The sequence below is a fragment of the Cynocephalus volans genome, chromosome 7 (assembly GCF_027409185.1).
Source record: "Cynocephalus volans isolate mCynVol1 chromosome 7, mCynVol1.pri, whole genome shotgun sequence".
NCBI classification, from domain to species: Eukaryota; Metazoa; Chordata; class Mammalia; order Dermoptera; family Cynocephalidae; genus Cynocephalus; species Cynocephalus volans.
This window is the reverse complement of record NC_084466.1, coordinates 59,854,855-59,870,128: the sequence shown is the minus strand read 5'-3', so window position 1 is coordinate 59,870,128 and position 15,274 is coordinate 59,854,855. Positions and strand designations below refer to the sequence as shown.

At 37.5% G+C, this 15,274-nt stretch overlaps 1 protein-coding gene across 6 annotated transcripts in view; it reads left to right on the top strand.

Moving 5' to 3' along the window:
• VWA8 (von Willebrand factor A domain containing 8) overlaps window positions 1-15,274 on the top strand; it is a 427,373-nt gene that overhangs the window by 105,934 nt on the left and 306,165 nt on the right. For all 6 annotated transcript variants that reach the window (XR_010024043.1, XM_063102173.1, XM_063102175.1 and 3 more), the window contains exons 9-10: window positions 4,541-4,645; window positions 14,278-14,409. Coding sequence is in view for 5 of the 6 variants with exons in the window: in XM_063102173.1 (XP_062958243.1) it covers window positions 4,541-4,645; window positions 14,278-14,409 (237 nt within the window). In the remaining variant the exon portion in view is untranslated. The remainder of the gene's footprint in view (window positions 1-4,540; window positions 4,646-14,277; window positions 14,410-15,274) is intronic.

Genomic DNA, 15,274 nt, shown 5'->3' with positions numbered 1-15,274 from the left:
TAAAGCGGCCACAGCCCAAAATGCTCCTGGCCATTTTTTCTTTCTCTCATCATGGCTTCTCCTCCTTCATGAACTCTGTAGGTCTCTCCTCCTCTTCCCCTGAGCTCCAGAGACCCCAGCTTGGCTGTTGTTACATTTTTATAGTTGTAAATTGGTTGATTTGTGGGAGAGAGTGACGCTGGGGACCATCTGTTCTGCCATCTTGACTGAAACTCCTCCAGTTTCAAGAAATTTTTTGATTTCCTGTTTAATTTTTTCTTGGACCAATAGGTCATTCAGGAGCATATTGTTTGGTTTCCACATATTTGTATAGTTTCCAGGGTTTTGCTTGTTATTGATTTCCAGTTTTAATCCATTGTGGTGTGAAAAAAATATTTGGAATGATTTCAGCTTTTTTAAATTTCCTAAGACTAGATTTGTGATCTAGTATGTGTTCTGTCCTGGAGAATGTTCCTTGTGCTGATGAGAAGAAAGCATATTCTTAAGTTTTTGGGTGAAATGTTCTATGTATATCTACCAGGTCCAGTTGGTCTAAGGTGTAGTTTAAATTCTGTGTCTCTTTGTTGATTTGTTACCTGGAAGATCTGTCCCATACTGAGAGAGGGGTGTTCATGTCACCCACCATTAATGTATTAGGGACTATTTCTTTCTTTAGGTCTGAGTGTTTGCTTTATATATCTGGGTGCTCCAGTATTGGGTACATACATATTTATGATTGTTATGTCTTCTAGCTGGATAGATCCTTTTATGATTATATAATGGCCTTCTTTGACTCTCTTTATGCTTTTTGGATTAAAGTCTATTTTATCTAATATAAGAATAGCTACTCCTGCTCCTTTTTGGTTTCCATTTGCATGGTATATCTTTTTCCATCCCTTCGCTTTTAGTCTGTGTGTGTCTCTATAGGTGAGATAGGTCTCTTGAAGACAGCACACACTTGGCTCTAGATTTTAATCCACTCAGTCAGCTTTTGAATGGGGAGTTTAATCCATTCACATTAGGGTAGTTATTGACAAGTATTGTTTAATTTATGTCTTTTAATTGCTTTTTGTTTAGATGTTTTAAGTATCTTTTGATCATTACTTCCCCTTTTGTTTCTCTTCTTCAGTGTTGGAAATTTGAGGTGGCATGATTTAGCTTCTTATTCTTTCTCACTGGCATTTTCGTTTTAATGACAGGTTTTGCTCTTTCTTGTGTATCTGTGATAGTGATCATCATTATTCAGATTCCAAATGCAAGACTCCCTTGAGAATTTCTTGTAGGGCTGGTCATGTGGTGGTGAACTCCCGCAATTTTTGTTTGTCTGGGAAATACACTATTTCTTCCTCATTTCTGATGGAGAGCCTTGCTGGGTAAAGAATTCTTGGCTGGCAATTTTTTTTCTTTTAGTGTTTTGAATTTATCATTCCACTTTCTTCTGGCCTGTAGGGTTTCAGTTGAGAAGTCTGCTTTTAGTCTGATGGGGGTTCCCTTACAGGTGACAATGCTTTTCTCTTGCTGCTTTTAAAATTCTTTGAGCTTTGCACATTTGACTATGGTATGTCTCAGAGAGGATCTTTTTGGACTGAGTCTGTTTGCGGACCTTTGAGCTTCCTGGATCTGAAGGTCTGCATCTCTCCCTATACCTGGGAAGTTTTCTGTGACTATTTCCTTGAATAGGTTTTCAGTGCCTTTTCCTTTCTCCTCCCCTTCTGGAATACTCACAATTCAGATGTGAGAGTGCTTGAGATTGTCTGCTATCTCTCTTAGATTTTATTCATTATTTTTAATTCTTTTTTTCCTCTTTTGTGTCTGCCTGGGTTATTCTGAAAAGACCATCTTGGAGATCTGAAATTCTTTCTTATGCTTTCTCTAGTCTGCTGCTCAAATTCTCTGTTGTGTTTTTATTTCATTGAGTGAATCTTTCATTTCTAGGAGTTCTGCTACACTCTTTTTTAAGGTATTAATCTCTTTGTAAATTTCCTCTTTCATATTCTGGATATTTTTTCTTGTTTCCTTGTGTTTTCTAATTGAGTCTTCTTGTATTTCTTTGAGCTTTCTTAAGATCATTGCTCAGAGCTCCTCTTCGGACATTTCAAGGATTCCCTGTTCTGTGGGGTTTGGAGTTTGAGCGTTAGTGTATTCCTTTGGTGGAGTCATATGTCCTTGTTTGTTTGTAGTTCTAGTATTCTTTCGTTGATGTTTGGTCATCTGGTAGAGGTTTTGCTTCTTCTGTTACTCTGGGGTTGGCTGGGGGGATAAAGATTTCCTCCTCTATTTTCAGGATCTACTGGTGAGTCTTCTTATATCAGTGTAGTCAAATGAGTGTCAGGTTGCCAGTAGGGTGGCCCTGGCTGCCACTGTTGTGATGAACAGTCCTTGTGGTGACAGAAGGTGTGGTGGTGTCTATATTATACTACCTTGGCTCCTGTTCCAGCTTTCTATGGTCATAGACTGAGTCCTGATGCTGTGTAGATCTTGGCTCACTTCAGCACCTGCTGGGCTGTGTGTGCTTCCCTTCCCTCTGGGGCCTTAGACTGATCCCCCATGCCATGCAGGTCTCTGCTCCCCTCATCAGCAGATGGGCTATGGGCACTTCCCTCCCAGGCCTTAGACTGAGCCCCAGTGCCACACAGGTCTCAGCTCACCTCGGTGGTTGCTGGGCTGTGGGTGCTTCCCTCCCAGACCTTAGATTGAGCTCTGGTGCTGCAAGGGTCTCTGCTCACTTCTGTGGCTGCTGGGCTGTGAGTGCTTCCCTTCCCCCCTGGGCCTTAGACTGGGTCCTGGTGCCACACAGGTCTTGGTTCTCCTCTGCAGCTGCTGGGCTGTGGGTGCTTCCTTCCCGTGCCTTAGACTGAGCCCTGGTGCTACAAAGGTCTTGGCTCACCTCGTTGGCTGCTGGGCTGTGAGCGCTTCCGCCCCCCACCCCCCACCCCCCGGGGCCTTAGACTGAGCCCTGGTTCTGGTGCAGGTCCTGGCTCACCTCCCCGGCTGCTGGGCTGTCTTGGTTTAGATATTTCAAGTATCTTTTATTCCTTTCTTCCCCTTTTACTATTCATCTTCAATGTTTATTGGTTTTTTGAGGTGGTAAGATTTAGTTTCTTTCTCTTTCTCATTTGCATTTTTGTTTCACCAGTAGGTTTTGTTCTTTCTCCTGTGTTCATGATAGTGATTATCGTTTTTCAGATTTCAAATGCAGGACTCCCTTGAGAATTTCTTGCTGGGCTGGTTGTGTGGTGGTGAACTCCCACAATTTTTGATTGTTTTATTTTTTTTTAGTATCTCTACATTGATTTCTGGTCATCTGGTAGAGCAGTTGTTTCTTCTATTACTCTGGAGTGGGCTTGGAGGAGAAAGACTTCCTCCTGCTTTTGTAGTCTCCACTGGTAACTCTCCTCGTATCAGTGCCATCCAGTGTGCGGTGTACTGTCTGCAGGGTGGTCCTGGCTGCTATTGTGGTGGTGAGCCATCCTTGCAGTGGCAGAAGCTGTGGCTGTGGTTGACCACCCATGTGGAAGCAGTGTTTGTGGTGCTTTCTTGCCTTCTGTGCAGGCTGTGGGGGGCTGCCCAGCACTTTTGCCCAGGTCCCTGGTAATGGGAGGCTCTCTTGTCTTCTTTGTGGGTGGTGGGAGGGCTGCCTGGGGCTTTCCTCCTCCTGTTTATTAAACCATATATTTTTTATTCTTTTTGTTTTTGCTCAGAACTGCAAGTCTAGAAAAAGTTGAAAATAGTAAAATAAACACCCATAATTCTTATGCCTAGTATGACCAATTGTTAACATATTGCTGCATTTGGTTGCGCCCTCACTCTCCCTTTCTCTCTTTTTTTCCCCTGAACCATTTGTAAGTAAATTGCAGTCAGAACTCTTAAATACTTCAGTATGTAACTTCTAAGAATTAGAACATTCTTCCACATAACCACAACACCATTATCACCATCTGTACCATATTAAAAGTAATTCTATTATATCTAATAGACAGTCCACATTGAAATTTCCCTAATTGTTCCTGTCAATAGATCTTCTAAAGTAGGGTGAACAGAAATGAGAGTGCCGTTTGATTTGGGGGAAGTATTTGAGGATGATGAATACTTTCTAACTTTACAGATATAACTGTGAAGATAGGTGAATGTGCATGAGATTAACTCAAATTAGGAATAAAGGAGGAGAATGAGTACTTTGGGATAAGTAGAGTGGGAAAATGTGTTCAGTTTCAGACATGTTGAGTGGGGATCTATTAGATGTCCATATAGTCACATGTAATGGACAATTGAAGCTTTAGGTCTAGAATGAAGGAAGAGGTTAGGACTAGACACGGAAGCACGGGAACCATCAACACATATATGGTAGATGAAAGATGGGAGTGGGTGTGCTTACCCAGGGAATGGATATGAAATAGGAAGAGAAGAGGAAATTATATTTGCTTTTTTAGACTTCAGGAAAAATACCAGAAACCCATTGGTTATGTTTATAAGGCAATTTTAATGTCATATGTACATTTCAGATAAATTTTCTGATTATGTCAGATGTTGCTCATTCCTATATATTTTTGCTCTTAAATAGAATTCCTTTCCTATGATGTCAATCAAACATGCAATCCAGTGGCTTTACCCATACACTATTTTACTGGGGCATGAAGGGAAGATGGCTGTGGAAGGTGTTTTAAAAGTGAGTACCTGCTTCCCGTTTTTTTCTTTCCTTTCCCTTTCCCTTTCCATTTTCCCTTCTCTTGCCTTTTCTTCCCTTCCCATCTTCTCCTCTCTTCCTTCCCCATCTGTCCTATTTTTTTCCCCCGTCTTTCTTCCTTTCCCTTCTCTTCTTTTCCAGGTGTAGAGGCACTGGCATGCCAGTAATGACAAGGCCTTGATAGGGAAGCAAACATGGAGGGGCTAGTGTGGTTGGGAGATTGGTTACATTGAGCAAATAAGTAAATCAGTTGAGCAAATGAGTGAATATATTGAGAATAATGAGAGCTGTGCTTCAGACTGTTGGAGAAGAGATTTATAAATATATAAAGGATGAAGGTAAGAAAGAACCCTGAGGTGTTCAATTGGAATTAGAGATATCATTATGAACCATATTTTTTTCAATATTTAGGTATATGAACAGACAGATATAGTAATATAGATAGTATGTGCTTGTATACATATGCACATATTTTCTAGCTGTGTCCCCTGAGAGAGCCTAAAAAAAATGACACTCCAGTAGCAATGATCAAATACCAAGTACGTGGACATGGGTTTCTAAATACCGTTGTGTCCTAAAAGGGATCAGGACTCCTTGGAAGTAAGGCTGACTCAAGGATTAGGCCAGGGAACATGCAAGATGAACTTTGACTTTCTTATTGTGCCAGAGAGTAAGGAAATGTTCAACAAATGATGTTGATGTGTCAAAATACAGAGGAGCCAGCTTGAAGTGGCTGAACTCTTTGACCCTAAAAAGAGTCTTTTTATGCTGAGCAATTTGAACATAAAAAGAAATAATGGGGCCGAGCCCGTGGCGCACTTGGTAGAGTGCTGCGCTGGCAGCGCGGCGACGCTCCCGCCGCGGGTTCGGATCCTATATAGGACTGACCGGTGCACTCACTGGCTGAGTGCCGGTCACGAAAAAACGACAAAAAAAAAAAAAAAAAAAGAAATAATGATAGTAACTGATTATAACCCATTACATAAAATAGGAATCCATTCATTCATACTGATACAAATGAATTAGAAAACCATGGGGGAGAAGAAAAATCTCTTTCTTAGCATAGAACGCCTACTAATATATGTAAAAGTTATTGTGTATCACCATTTGGCAACCATCAGAGTGTTGGTTGAATTAGGCAGGAGTCATTAAAGGATGTTAAAGCTGATGTGTGGAGCTTCTATGAGGAACAGCATACTGGCATAATCTCTGAGTATCTCCCCACAAATACTCAACTGACTGCAAAACAGGAAAGTGTCATTTTTGCAATAAACAACAACTTGATGTATTGATATTGTGTGCCTCCTGAGTGTTGTGCTGTGAAGAGTATCATTTCTGGGGAATTCCTATTAAAAATTCATGATGTGAGTTTGGCTGTAAGGAAATGTTGTATTGTCCTAGATTGAGAGCCATTGTAGAGAACAAAATGCTTGTGTCCTTTAATACTGTTCAAACCATGAAAGACAGGGAAAAACTGAAGATATTATGTTCCAGGTTGAAGGAGACTTAAGAGATATAACAGCTAAATGCATCATATGTTCCTGCATTGGATCTTGGACCAGATAGGAACAAGTGACATTGTTGGCATAGTTGGTAAAACTTGGAATAGGGTCTGTAGATTGGATAGTAATGTTGTATTAGATTGATTTCCTGATCTGGAGACTTATGTGGTAATTCCATTTGCCAGAGTTATTGTTTTCAGGAAATATGAACTGACATGTTGAGAGGTGTATGGGCATCATATCTGCAGCTTGCTCTCAAATTGTTCAGAAAAAGACCAGTGATTGCGTGTGTGTGTGTGTATGGGAAGTAGGAGGGAGGGTAAAAAAGTGCTAAAATGTTAACCCTTGGGGAATCTGGGTGAACGCTCAATAGAAGTTCTTTGTACAACTATGCCCTGAAACTTTCCTATGTTTGAAATTGTTTCAAAATAAAAAATTGTAAAAAGTGAATATCTAATATAACTCTTTTAAAAATAAAACTTTAAAGCAAATATGCAGTATAACACTGAGTTAAAATGTGTCTGCCTGTAACTTAAACTATTAACTTGAAAAGCAAGCATTTTATATAAAACTATGGAAATTGCTATGGAGCTATCATTTAAACTAATGAAGTTCTCATTTTTGTCATGGTGGTTTATAATACATTGGAATGGTTTTTCAAAATACAAGTGGCATAATTTCCTCAGTGCTAATTAGTGGTGGTATTTTCTAAAAGGCAAATCACAGTATTTGGTGTCTCATAAACTATATATTTAAAAGTGTTTACCGTTGGCAGAGATTTATTGATTCACCTGAATTAATTCCTTCTTATGAAAGACAGTTTTTGTTTTTCTTATACAGTTTGGCTTAAGGTGCAGATTTCTGAAGAGTAGGTGGAATGTGAACACTAGCTATTGTGGCTGTATATGTATAGGCCTTCATTTTCTGGAGGCAAGGATTTGACAACCTTAAGCGTATGGAACGGTATTTGTTTCTCCCTTATTCTCAAATCTACAGAGTCTTTGGGAGTAGAAGCACCCTCTATGCATCTAGTAATAGTGAGAGAATGCAAAAGAGTACAAGAGTAGATTCTAGTTACTTTGGTGGGATTCCCCCCCCCCCCCTGATTTGCTAGCCAAAGAACCCAAGGAAACAATATTTTCATTGATTGGTGATGTCAGTAACCATAATAATAAAAAAATAAAAATAATAGAAAGCTGTTTCTCACAAATAATGAGAAGTGTAGTTAGAGACAGAATCTAAAAGAAAAGCATTAAGAAACAAGGGGAAAATAATGGTCAATAACGAGGCAAAGGAAAGCAGAAGAGTTAACTGAGAATAGAAACAGTGAAATAGCAGCCACTGATGAAACAGAAGAAAGAGGTCTTGAGGTGTGTGTGTGTGAGTGAATGTGAGAGAGTGACAGAGAGAGAAGGAGGAACAGCAGCAGCAGGAAAAAGAAGAGGAGGAGGAGGAGGAAGAAGGATATTAAGAACCATTTGGAAATGGAGAAATTAATTCATAGGTTCAGGAAGTCAGGAAACTACCATCTTCTGACTATAGTTCACTTTAAGGCTTATTCCTGGTGCTGGAAAAGAAGAGAACTGGGACTTATCTTTTATGTAACCATCTGAGCTAAATTGGCATTGGTCATTGGAATAGAGCATCTAATGTTTAAGATCAAAAGCTTTGATTCCAGGTGAGCTTCCTCAGTGCCTTAAAACAAGGGCACATACTCAGTGAGGAAGAAGTGTCATGAGAAGTTCTAATAAAATAAAGCAAGTAAAGTTTTTCATGACACAACTAGGAGAAGATATTCAGCATCTAGATAATTCAGTTATGAACAAAGGTTTTTATCTTTATGAAGAAATCACTTTGAAGTGTTTTTGGTCTCTAATTTTAAAACTAGTAATGCATGTTTTATAAAGTTATAGAATACCTTTAAAGAAGAATTTTCTGAAGAAAGTAGCTAGTGTTGCTTCATTTTTGTTTGGCTTTTATTTTGACCTTCCTAATTAAGGGGAACACACAAAAATGATTAAGGGTTCATATTACAAACAGAAATGATTTCAAATTTGATTGTAGAGTTTTTTAAAAAGAGATTGGTATTACTTAATAAAAGAAAAAGTGTGATTGTCTTTTCTCAACTTAATTATATGAAAAGATAGTTAAGGGACAGTTCCAACTACTTGGTATAATCAAGTGGGGGGCCTTAAATTTCTTTGTCTGAAACTAATAAAGAACTTTCTTCTTGTAATGTCATTACACACTAATGTATACAACCAGAATAGGTTATTACGTATCTTTCCTGATGAGTGGAGCGGTCTACTAATTGGTATAATTCTTTGTGATCTGTTCTGAGCCATTCTGTGTGGCCTGTTGGTTATTCAAAGTTTCTACATGTTCCTCAAAGCATTATCTTAAGATAGTGTTCATAGATAAACAAAATACTACATCTCCTCAAATAATTTTGAGTTAAGAGAGGTAAAAATTAAGGAAATATTGTTGAATTTGAAAAGAATGTTTAAGGAATAGAAGTATCTATTATAATAGCAAATCAAGAAGCTAAATATATACATACAATTACTCTGATAAATAATTGTTTTCTCTCCTAGATTGTCATAGAATTTAATAAACAGTTGCATTTGAATTAGATATCCATTTGAATTTTAGTGTAATTGCTTAGACTGTATTTTTAAGGAAAAATTATTACTGAAAATGCAGTCAGCTAAAAATAAGAACACCTTTATTTATTTATTTATTTATTTATTGAACAAGCTATAAAAGTGGCTGGAATGACTTTCAGTCCCCCAGATGGTACTCATCATGTAATTTTCATGTTCTAAGGACATGCTTCTGCAGTTGTAAAGTAACTTCTAGCTTTTAGTTAAGGATGGCTTAAGGAAAATACTCTCATTCTGAATCTGCTATACTTTGGGAATGGTCTGCTTTGTCACAGTTTAGTAACAAGTACATCCAGCCTTCTCATACCAAGTCTCTGTCCTACTTAGGTAGAACTCCATCATAACAATGATTAAATTAGTAAATTTCTTCGGTGATTTAGAAAAGATATGCTGCCACTTATTCATTAATAATATAATCTGAAGCATAGTTTTTGCTGAGAAACTTAGAAGGACCTTGTATTTAGTGTTTTTATTCAGTTCAACAAATATTAATTTAGCAATCGTTATTTGGCAGATGATAATATGTATATAAAATCTAAGGATACAGAAATAGATAGAATTTGATCTCTGCTCTTGAATTAACAGTCTGATTGGAACAATCAGACATTCCAATAAGTAATTATTCTAATATGATGATTTTATAGCAGTATAGCATAATAATGAATACTCTGGTTTAAAAAAGCAATAGTGGCCTGAAGTAGGTAGTGAAAGTAGGAATTAAATGGATATGAGAAATGTTTCATAGGTGGAATGATAGAGGTTACAGATAAAATGTAGAGCGGATTTGGGGGGATTGTGAGAGAAAGTGAGAAATCAAGAATGTCCATGAATCCTAGCTTGGACAAGTGAGGAGACAGAGGCCATTAAATAATATGAGAAAGTGGGGAGAAGGAGCACATTTGGAATGGGAGCTAAATAATTCCATATAGTGAGATCCTTTTGAATTTGCGGTTTCTAGGTGGGTTTGTCTAGCAGACTTGCAAATATGGATCTCGTTCTGGAGCTATCTTGATATTAAATATGAATACTTGACAGTCATTAATGAGGGGGTGTTAGTTGAATTTGTGTGAATGGATGAAACAACCCAGGGAAGCAAGTATAGTGAGAAGGAAAACTGGCTGAATACTGAACCCTGGAAGCACCAATATTTAAAGATTTGAGAGTGGGGAAAGAAGCTTCTCTAGGCAGAGGAAGAACAGTCAGAGAGAGAGAAGTAGAGCAGCAGAGAATATTCTTATGGAGCATTGAGAGGGACTGTTTTAAGAGGAGAGTAATAGCAACAGTTTCAATGCTGCAGAATGTCTTGTCGAATGAGAATTTTAGATTTTTCACTCAAAAAGATTATTTATTCCATTCATCCTTCCATCTAATCAATTAGCCAGGCACCACTGTGCTGGATATGTAGCAGTAAACAAAACAGATAAAAGTCCTTACCTTTGTGGAATTTATTTTTTAGTGAAGGCAACCAACAGTCAATCAAGTAAATAAATAAGTGTGTAGTAGGTTAATTGAGGAATGAATGCCCTCACTGAGATGACATATGAATAAAGATCTGAAGGAGAGAAGTCCTGTGGGCAGGAATCATTTGGGGCAGAGGGAATTAATTATTAGTATAATAGCCTTGAGACAGGAGCACACCTGGGGAATCCTAGGAACAGCAAAGGACAGTGTAATGGGGCAGAGTGAGTGAAGGTGAGGTGAGTGGGAGGTGAGATCAGATCATGTAGAGTCTGGTAGGCCATTGGAGGACTTCTGCTTTTAGTGTGAGTGAGATGAATACCATTAGAAGGTTTTGAGAAATGTCTTATATGAGTGATCATTTTAACAGGCTCATTCTGGTTGCTGAATAGTGAATAGACTGTGTAAGGTAAGGGTGAAAGTAGGGAAAAACAGTTAGTAGATTGTTGTAATAATCCAGTTGAGAGATTATGATGGCTTTGGTCAGCTGTAAAGTTGGTAAGAAGTAGTTATATTTGGGTTATGTTTTGATAGTAGAATCAACATGATATGCTGAAGGATTGAATGTAGGGTTGAGACAAAGAGTCAAAGGTGATTTCATGTGTGAAAACTGGAATGATGAGGTTGGAGGTAATCAGACCTGAGTGTTGGATGTACGAGGGTACTTCAGAAAGTTTGTGGAAAAATAGAATTAAAAAATAATACAAATCTTTTCATGAACTTTTAAAGTACTCTTGTATTTAATTTGAGATGCCTATTAGCTATTTGAATGGAAATGTCAAGAGGACAGTTACATATAAATGTCAGGAGTTCAGGAGAGAGATCTGGACTGGAGAGAGAAAATTGGGAGTCTTGAACATATAGGTGGTTTGTAAAGTCATGCAACTGGATAAGATTATTTAAAAAGTGAATGTAGAGAGAAAATGCAAAAGTTCCACTCCTGAAGTACCTAACGTGTGCTGGCCAGGAAGATTAAGTAGAACCTGCAAAAGAGACTGAGAAAGAGTAAACAGTGAAATAGGAAGAAAACTAATCTATTTAATTTGGCAAATAGGGTTTTATTGGTGGACTTACCACGAGCAGTGTTAGTAGAGTGGTGGGAATGTAAGCCAAAAGTCAGTGGGCAGAATAGTAAATTGGAGATGACGAAGCTGAAACAGTGATTATCTACTACTGGTTTTAAGTTTGGTGATTAGCAGAAGCAAAAAGATGATAGACTGCTCACGGCTGATGTAGAATCAAGAAATGGCTATTTCTTATAATGGTGTATACAAGCATCTTTATAGGCAGAAGGAACAAAATTTGTGGAATACATGGAAAATATGGCTTGGCCGAGGTGGGAGAGGACATTTCCAGAGCACCATTGCGCCTTGGTTTGGAATGATGAAAGACCATATTTTCTATCCGAGAACTTGAATGATGGAGTTGCCATAATCTGAGATGGAGAAAGACTTCTGGTCGCTTTCCATCCACTCATACTTAATGCAGAATTTCTTTGTACTGAGACAGTGGGAAAAGTAGTAAGGATTGATGAAAATATTGATGATTTTGAAGATGAAGGAAAAAGAATTTCATTTGTTTGTTCATTTAGCAAACCTTTATTGACCATTGACTGTGACCCATTTGTGATTCTAGATTCTGGAGCTTTGGAATGAGCCAAGTAAATACATTTGATGTTGCCCTAATGAGTTACAGTTGAGTGAGGAGTGGAGGAGTATGTGTCTACAGGTTCTGTTGTGAATGGAGGAGACAGACTGCCTGCCGAGAGAGGAGTGAATGGGCTCAGATCGACCACTGAGGAGAGCAGTAGTTGTTTGTATTAGTTGCCGAGGGATTTTGGGAAAAGAGCCCAGGAAAGGCTGGGGCCACATATTTCTTTGGCAGCCAGCTAACATGTTATGAAGAATTTCTCTTTTCGTGCTTAACAGCCTGGACAAAGGTATGAAGACAGTGGATATAGCTTGACTGGGACAGGATTGGGAATTGTGAGTTTGAATATGCAGGCCTTACACACCAATATTTATCTGATTTACATCTCATTTAATTGTAATTCACAATTCAAATAATCTAATTCTAAAGAAAATATATCAAAAAAAGTACTGTTTGTTTAATCAAAATTCAAGAATTCATAGGAAATACTCATTAATATAAAGTGGTCAGGTAAATAAACTCTGATTTTCTACTTTATGCTAGCATGTAACTTGAAAAAGTTATATGCTATCATACTCCTTTTTAATGAACAGTCCTCTAAATTTCCTATGCCAGCAAGTGTAAATTCACCTTGAAACTTGAGTTCTTTTACTATCTTAGTGTATTCTAGCCAACTATTTTTATTCTACTGAAGTATTTTTGCTTGAATTATTTTTAAGGACATAACTAATATAGCAAATGGTTCAGGGCATTAGTGTTCATTTCTGAAATATGAGTGCTCTGACCTCAGTCCTGTATCAAGATAGATTGACATTATTATAGGTGGAGTAAAAATATATCTTTAAGCATTTATTTGCTTTTGTATAATTTAATGGCTTTTGGTTCCTAAATTCTAATGAATTTAATTACTTGGCTAGGCCTTACACCTTTCCTATCGAACCTCCCTTAAAATACAGTGTAGCATTTTCTTTTTTCTTTTCTTTTTTTTTTTTTTGCATAAAGTTAAGGTGTCAATGATTGTTATTTGTCCACTACATGAAAGCAGTTCTTACCAACTTGTGTAATACTGTGGGAATTTGTGTATATAAATTTTGTAAAGTATAGAATTTTTTTTGTGATAGCACAAATACACAATTTTTCTTAGGTTTACGGACACGGGCTAGAGATCGTCTTGACTACTATGACACCAAAATGAAGACTTGAACTGGGTTGTTATGTATAGAATTTTTTTTCTGAAGTTCTGTCATTCTCTTGAGTACATGATGATTTGCTCTTTTTGCTCTTTCACTGTTGTGATAATGTTCCAAAACTAGTGTAGGATTTTTTGGGGGAGGAGTAATTTCAGCCTATTTCATAATAAAAATGAATTAACTTTTTCATATTGAACATGCTGCTATAAGAAGGATATAGGGATTTAATTAATTTTCAATTAGTATTCTTATTTTTTACATACTTAGCTGTGTTCTCTCTGTGTGTGTGTGTGTGTGTGTATATATATATATATTTTTTGTCTTTTTCTAACCAGTAAGGGGATCACAACCCTTGGCTTGGTGTTGCCCGCACCGCGCTTAGCCAGTGAGCGCACAGTCCATCCCTATATAGGATCCGAACCCGCAGCAGGAGTGCCACTGCGCTTCCAAGTGCTGCCCTCTCCCGAGTGCGCCACGGGACGGCCCTCTCTGTGTATTTTTGATAAAACTAGTTGGTACGAGGGCGTGTAGTTTAACATTAGAACATCGATAATTGGCCCACATCAAGAAAGAATCAATAATCCTAGTATTTATTTTGTCCAGTTTGACAAATATTAAAAACCCTACAGTGTAGAAGGTACTGCGCCAGATGCTGTGGAAGATTGATTGTTATAATTTATTTTAATCGGTTAAGCTATCCACACAGCAGATGGCAGAATGGTGTCCAAGAAGTTCTTTTTTTCATGAATTTCAGGCGACATATTAACTTAGGTTGATTTAAGAAATCAACTGACATAGGCCTAGCTTTAGTTCAGCATGTTTTCAAGGGTCTCATCATTTCTTTTTAGGAAACTGGAACCTTTGATTATCAAGAAATGTAGGCTATGAACTTCTATTAGGTCAGGAATTCAGTGATTCCATTTCCCATCATATAGTAAATTTTAGGGACTATTTTCATATCATCTTTAATAACAGATTTAAGTAGAATTGTATTAGTTGAAATAGAAAAAAAAATTCTGATTAGCTTTTTAAAATCTCTACTTTTATAATGTAGAATGAATTTCAGTTCTAATTAAGGTAGGATTTCCCAGATATCCAACATTAATACTGAAATGAAAAGTAAATGACATAATTTTCTTGTAATTTTATAGCGCTTTGAACTCCAAGATTCAGGAAGCTCTCTGCTTCCTAAAGAGATTATAAGAGTGGAGAGGATGACTAAAAACCACGTCTTCCAAGCTTCTGTGACTGTCCGGGTGGCAAACAAAGAGGTGACCATTAAGGTAATGAATCACAGGTTTATTCTTTCTGCCATGTTCTGCCTGTTTTTATGACCTAACTTGGGTTTATGATCCCCTTATAAGTCTACTTTGGCTGTATAGCACCACAACTGTATATCTGTGTCTGTATACCCGTGTATTCAGAGTCACATGTGCTTGTAAACTGGAAAAGTTTAAGAAAAATGTAGGGATAGCTCTTCATCAAAAATCCAACGTTAACTTCTAGGAACATCAAGTCAAGGGTTTATTAATGAAAGTATTTTGTATTATGGGTCATTGATAAGAAACTGTTTTCAAATATATTTTAGCTGCTAGAGAACCTTCTTTTCAAATAAAATCTTTCTTAGCTACATGAAACAGTTAATAGTGGAGCTGTTCTGGTTGAAGAGTTTTAGAAGAGGGAAATTATGTTTGGGTGTGGAGCTCCATCTGCTTGTTCTGCTTCCCTTTCTTCTAAGCCTTTCTTTTAGGAGCCTAAGAACCCCAGGAGGTCATGGGAAACCAGGAAACACAGCTTGAGAAATGCTAAGTGAATGTAGGAAAGAATAAATGCTTGCCTTCTTATTTTGTGGCAGAGCATACTTTCACGATAATCTTTTTTGTTTTAATGTGATTTTATTAATATTCATGTTACTGTACATATTCATTCATTGAACTAAACATTGATTATGTCTACCATGAGCCATGCTCTGTATTAACATTTGCTGAGTGTATGCTGTATACTAGTCACTGTATTTGTCTCTTTGCACATATTATGCCACTAAATCCAATAGCCCTGGAAGTAAGTTTTATTGTCTCCATTTTATAGATTAGAAAATTGAGATGTAAAGACTTTGTTTCACCTATGGTCATCAGCTAGAAAATATAG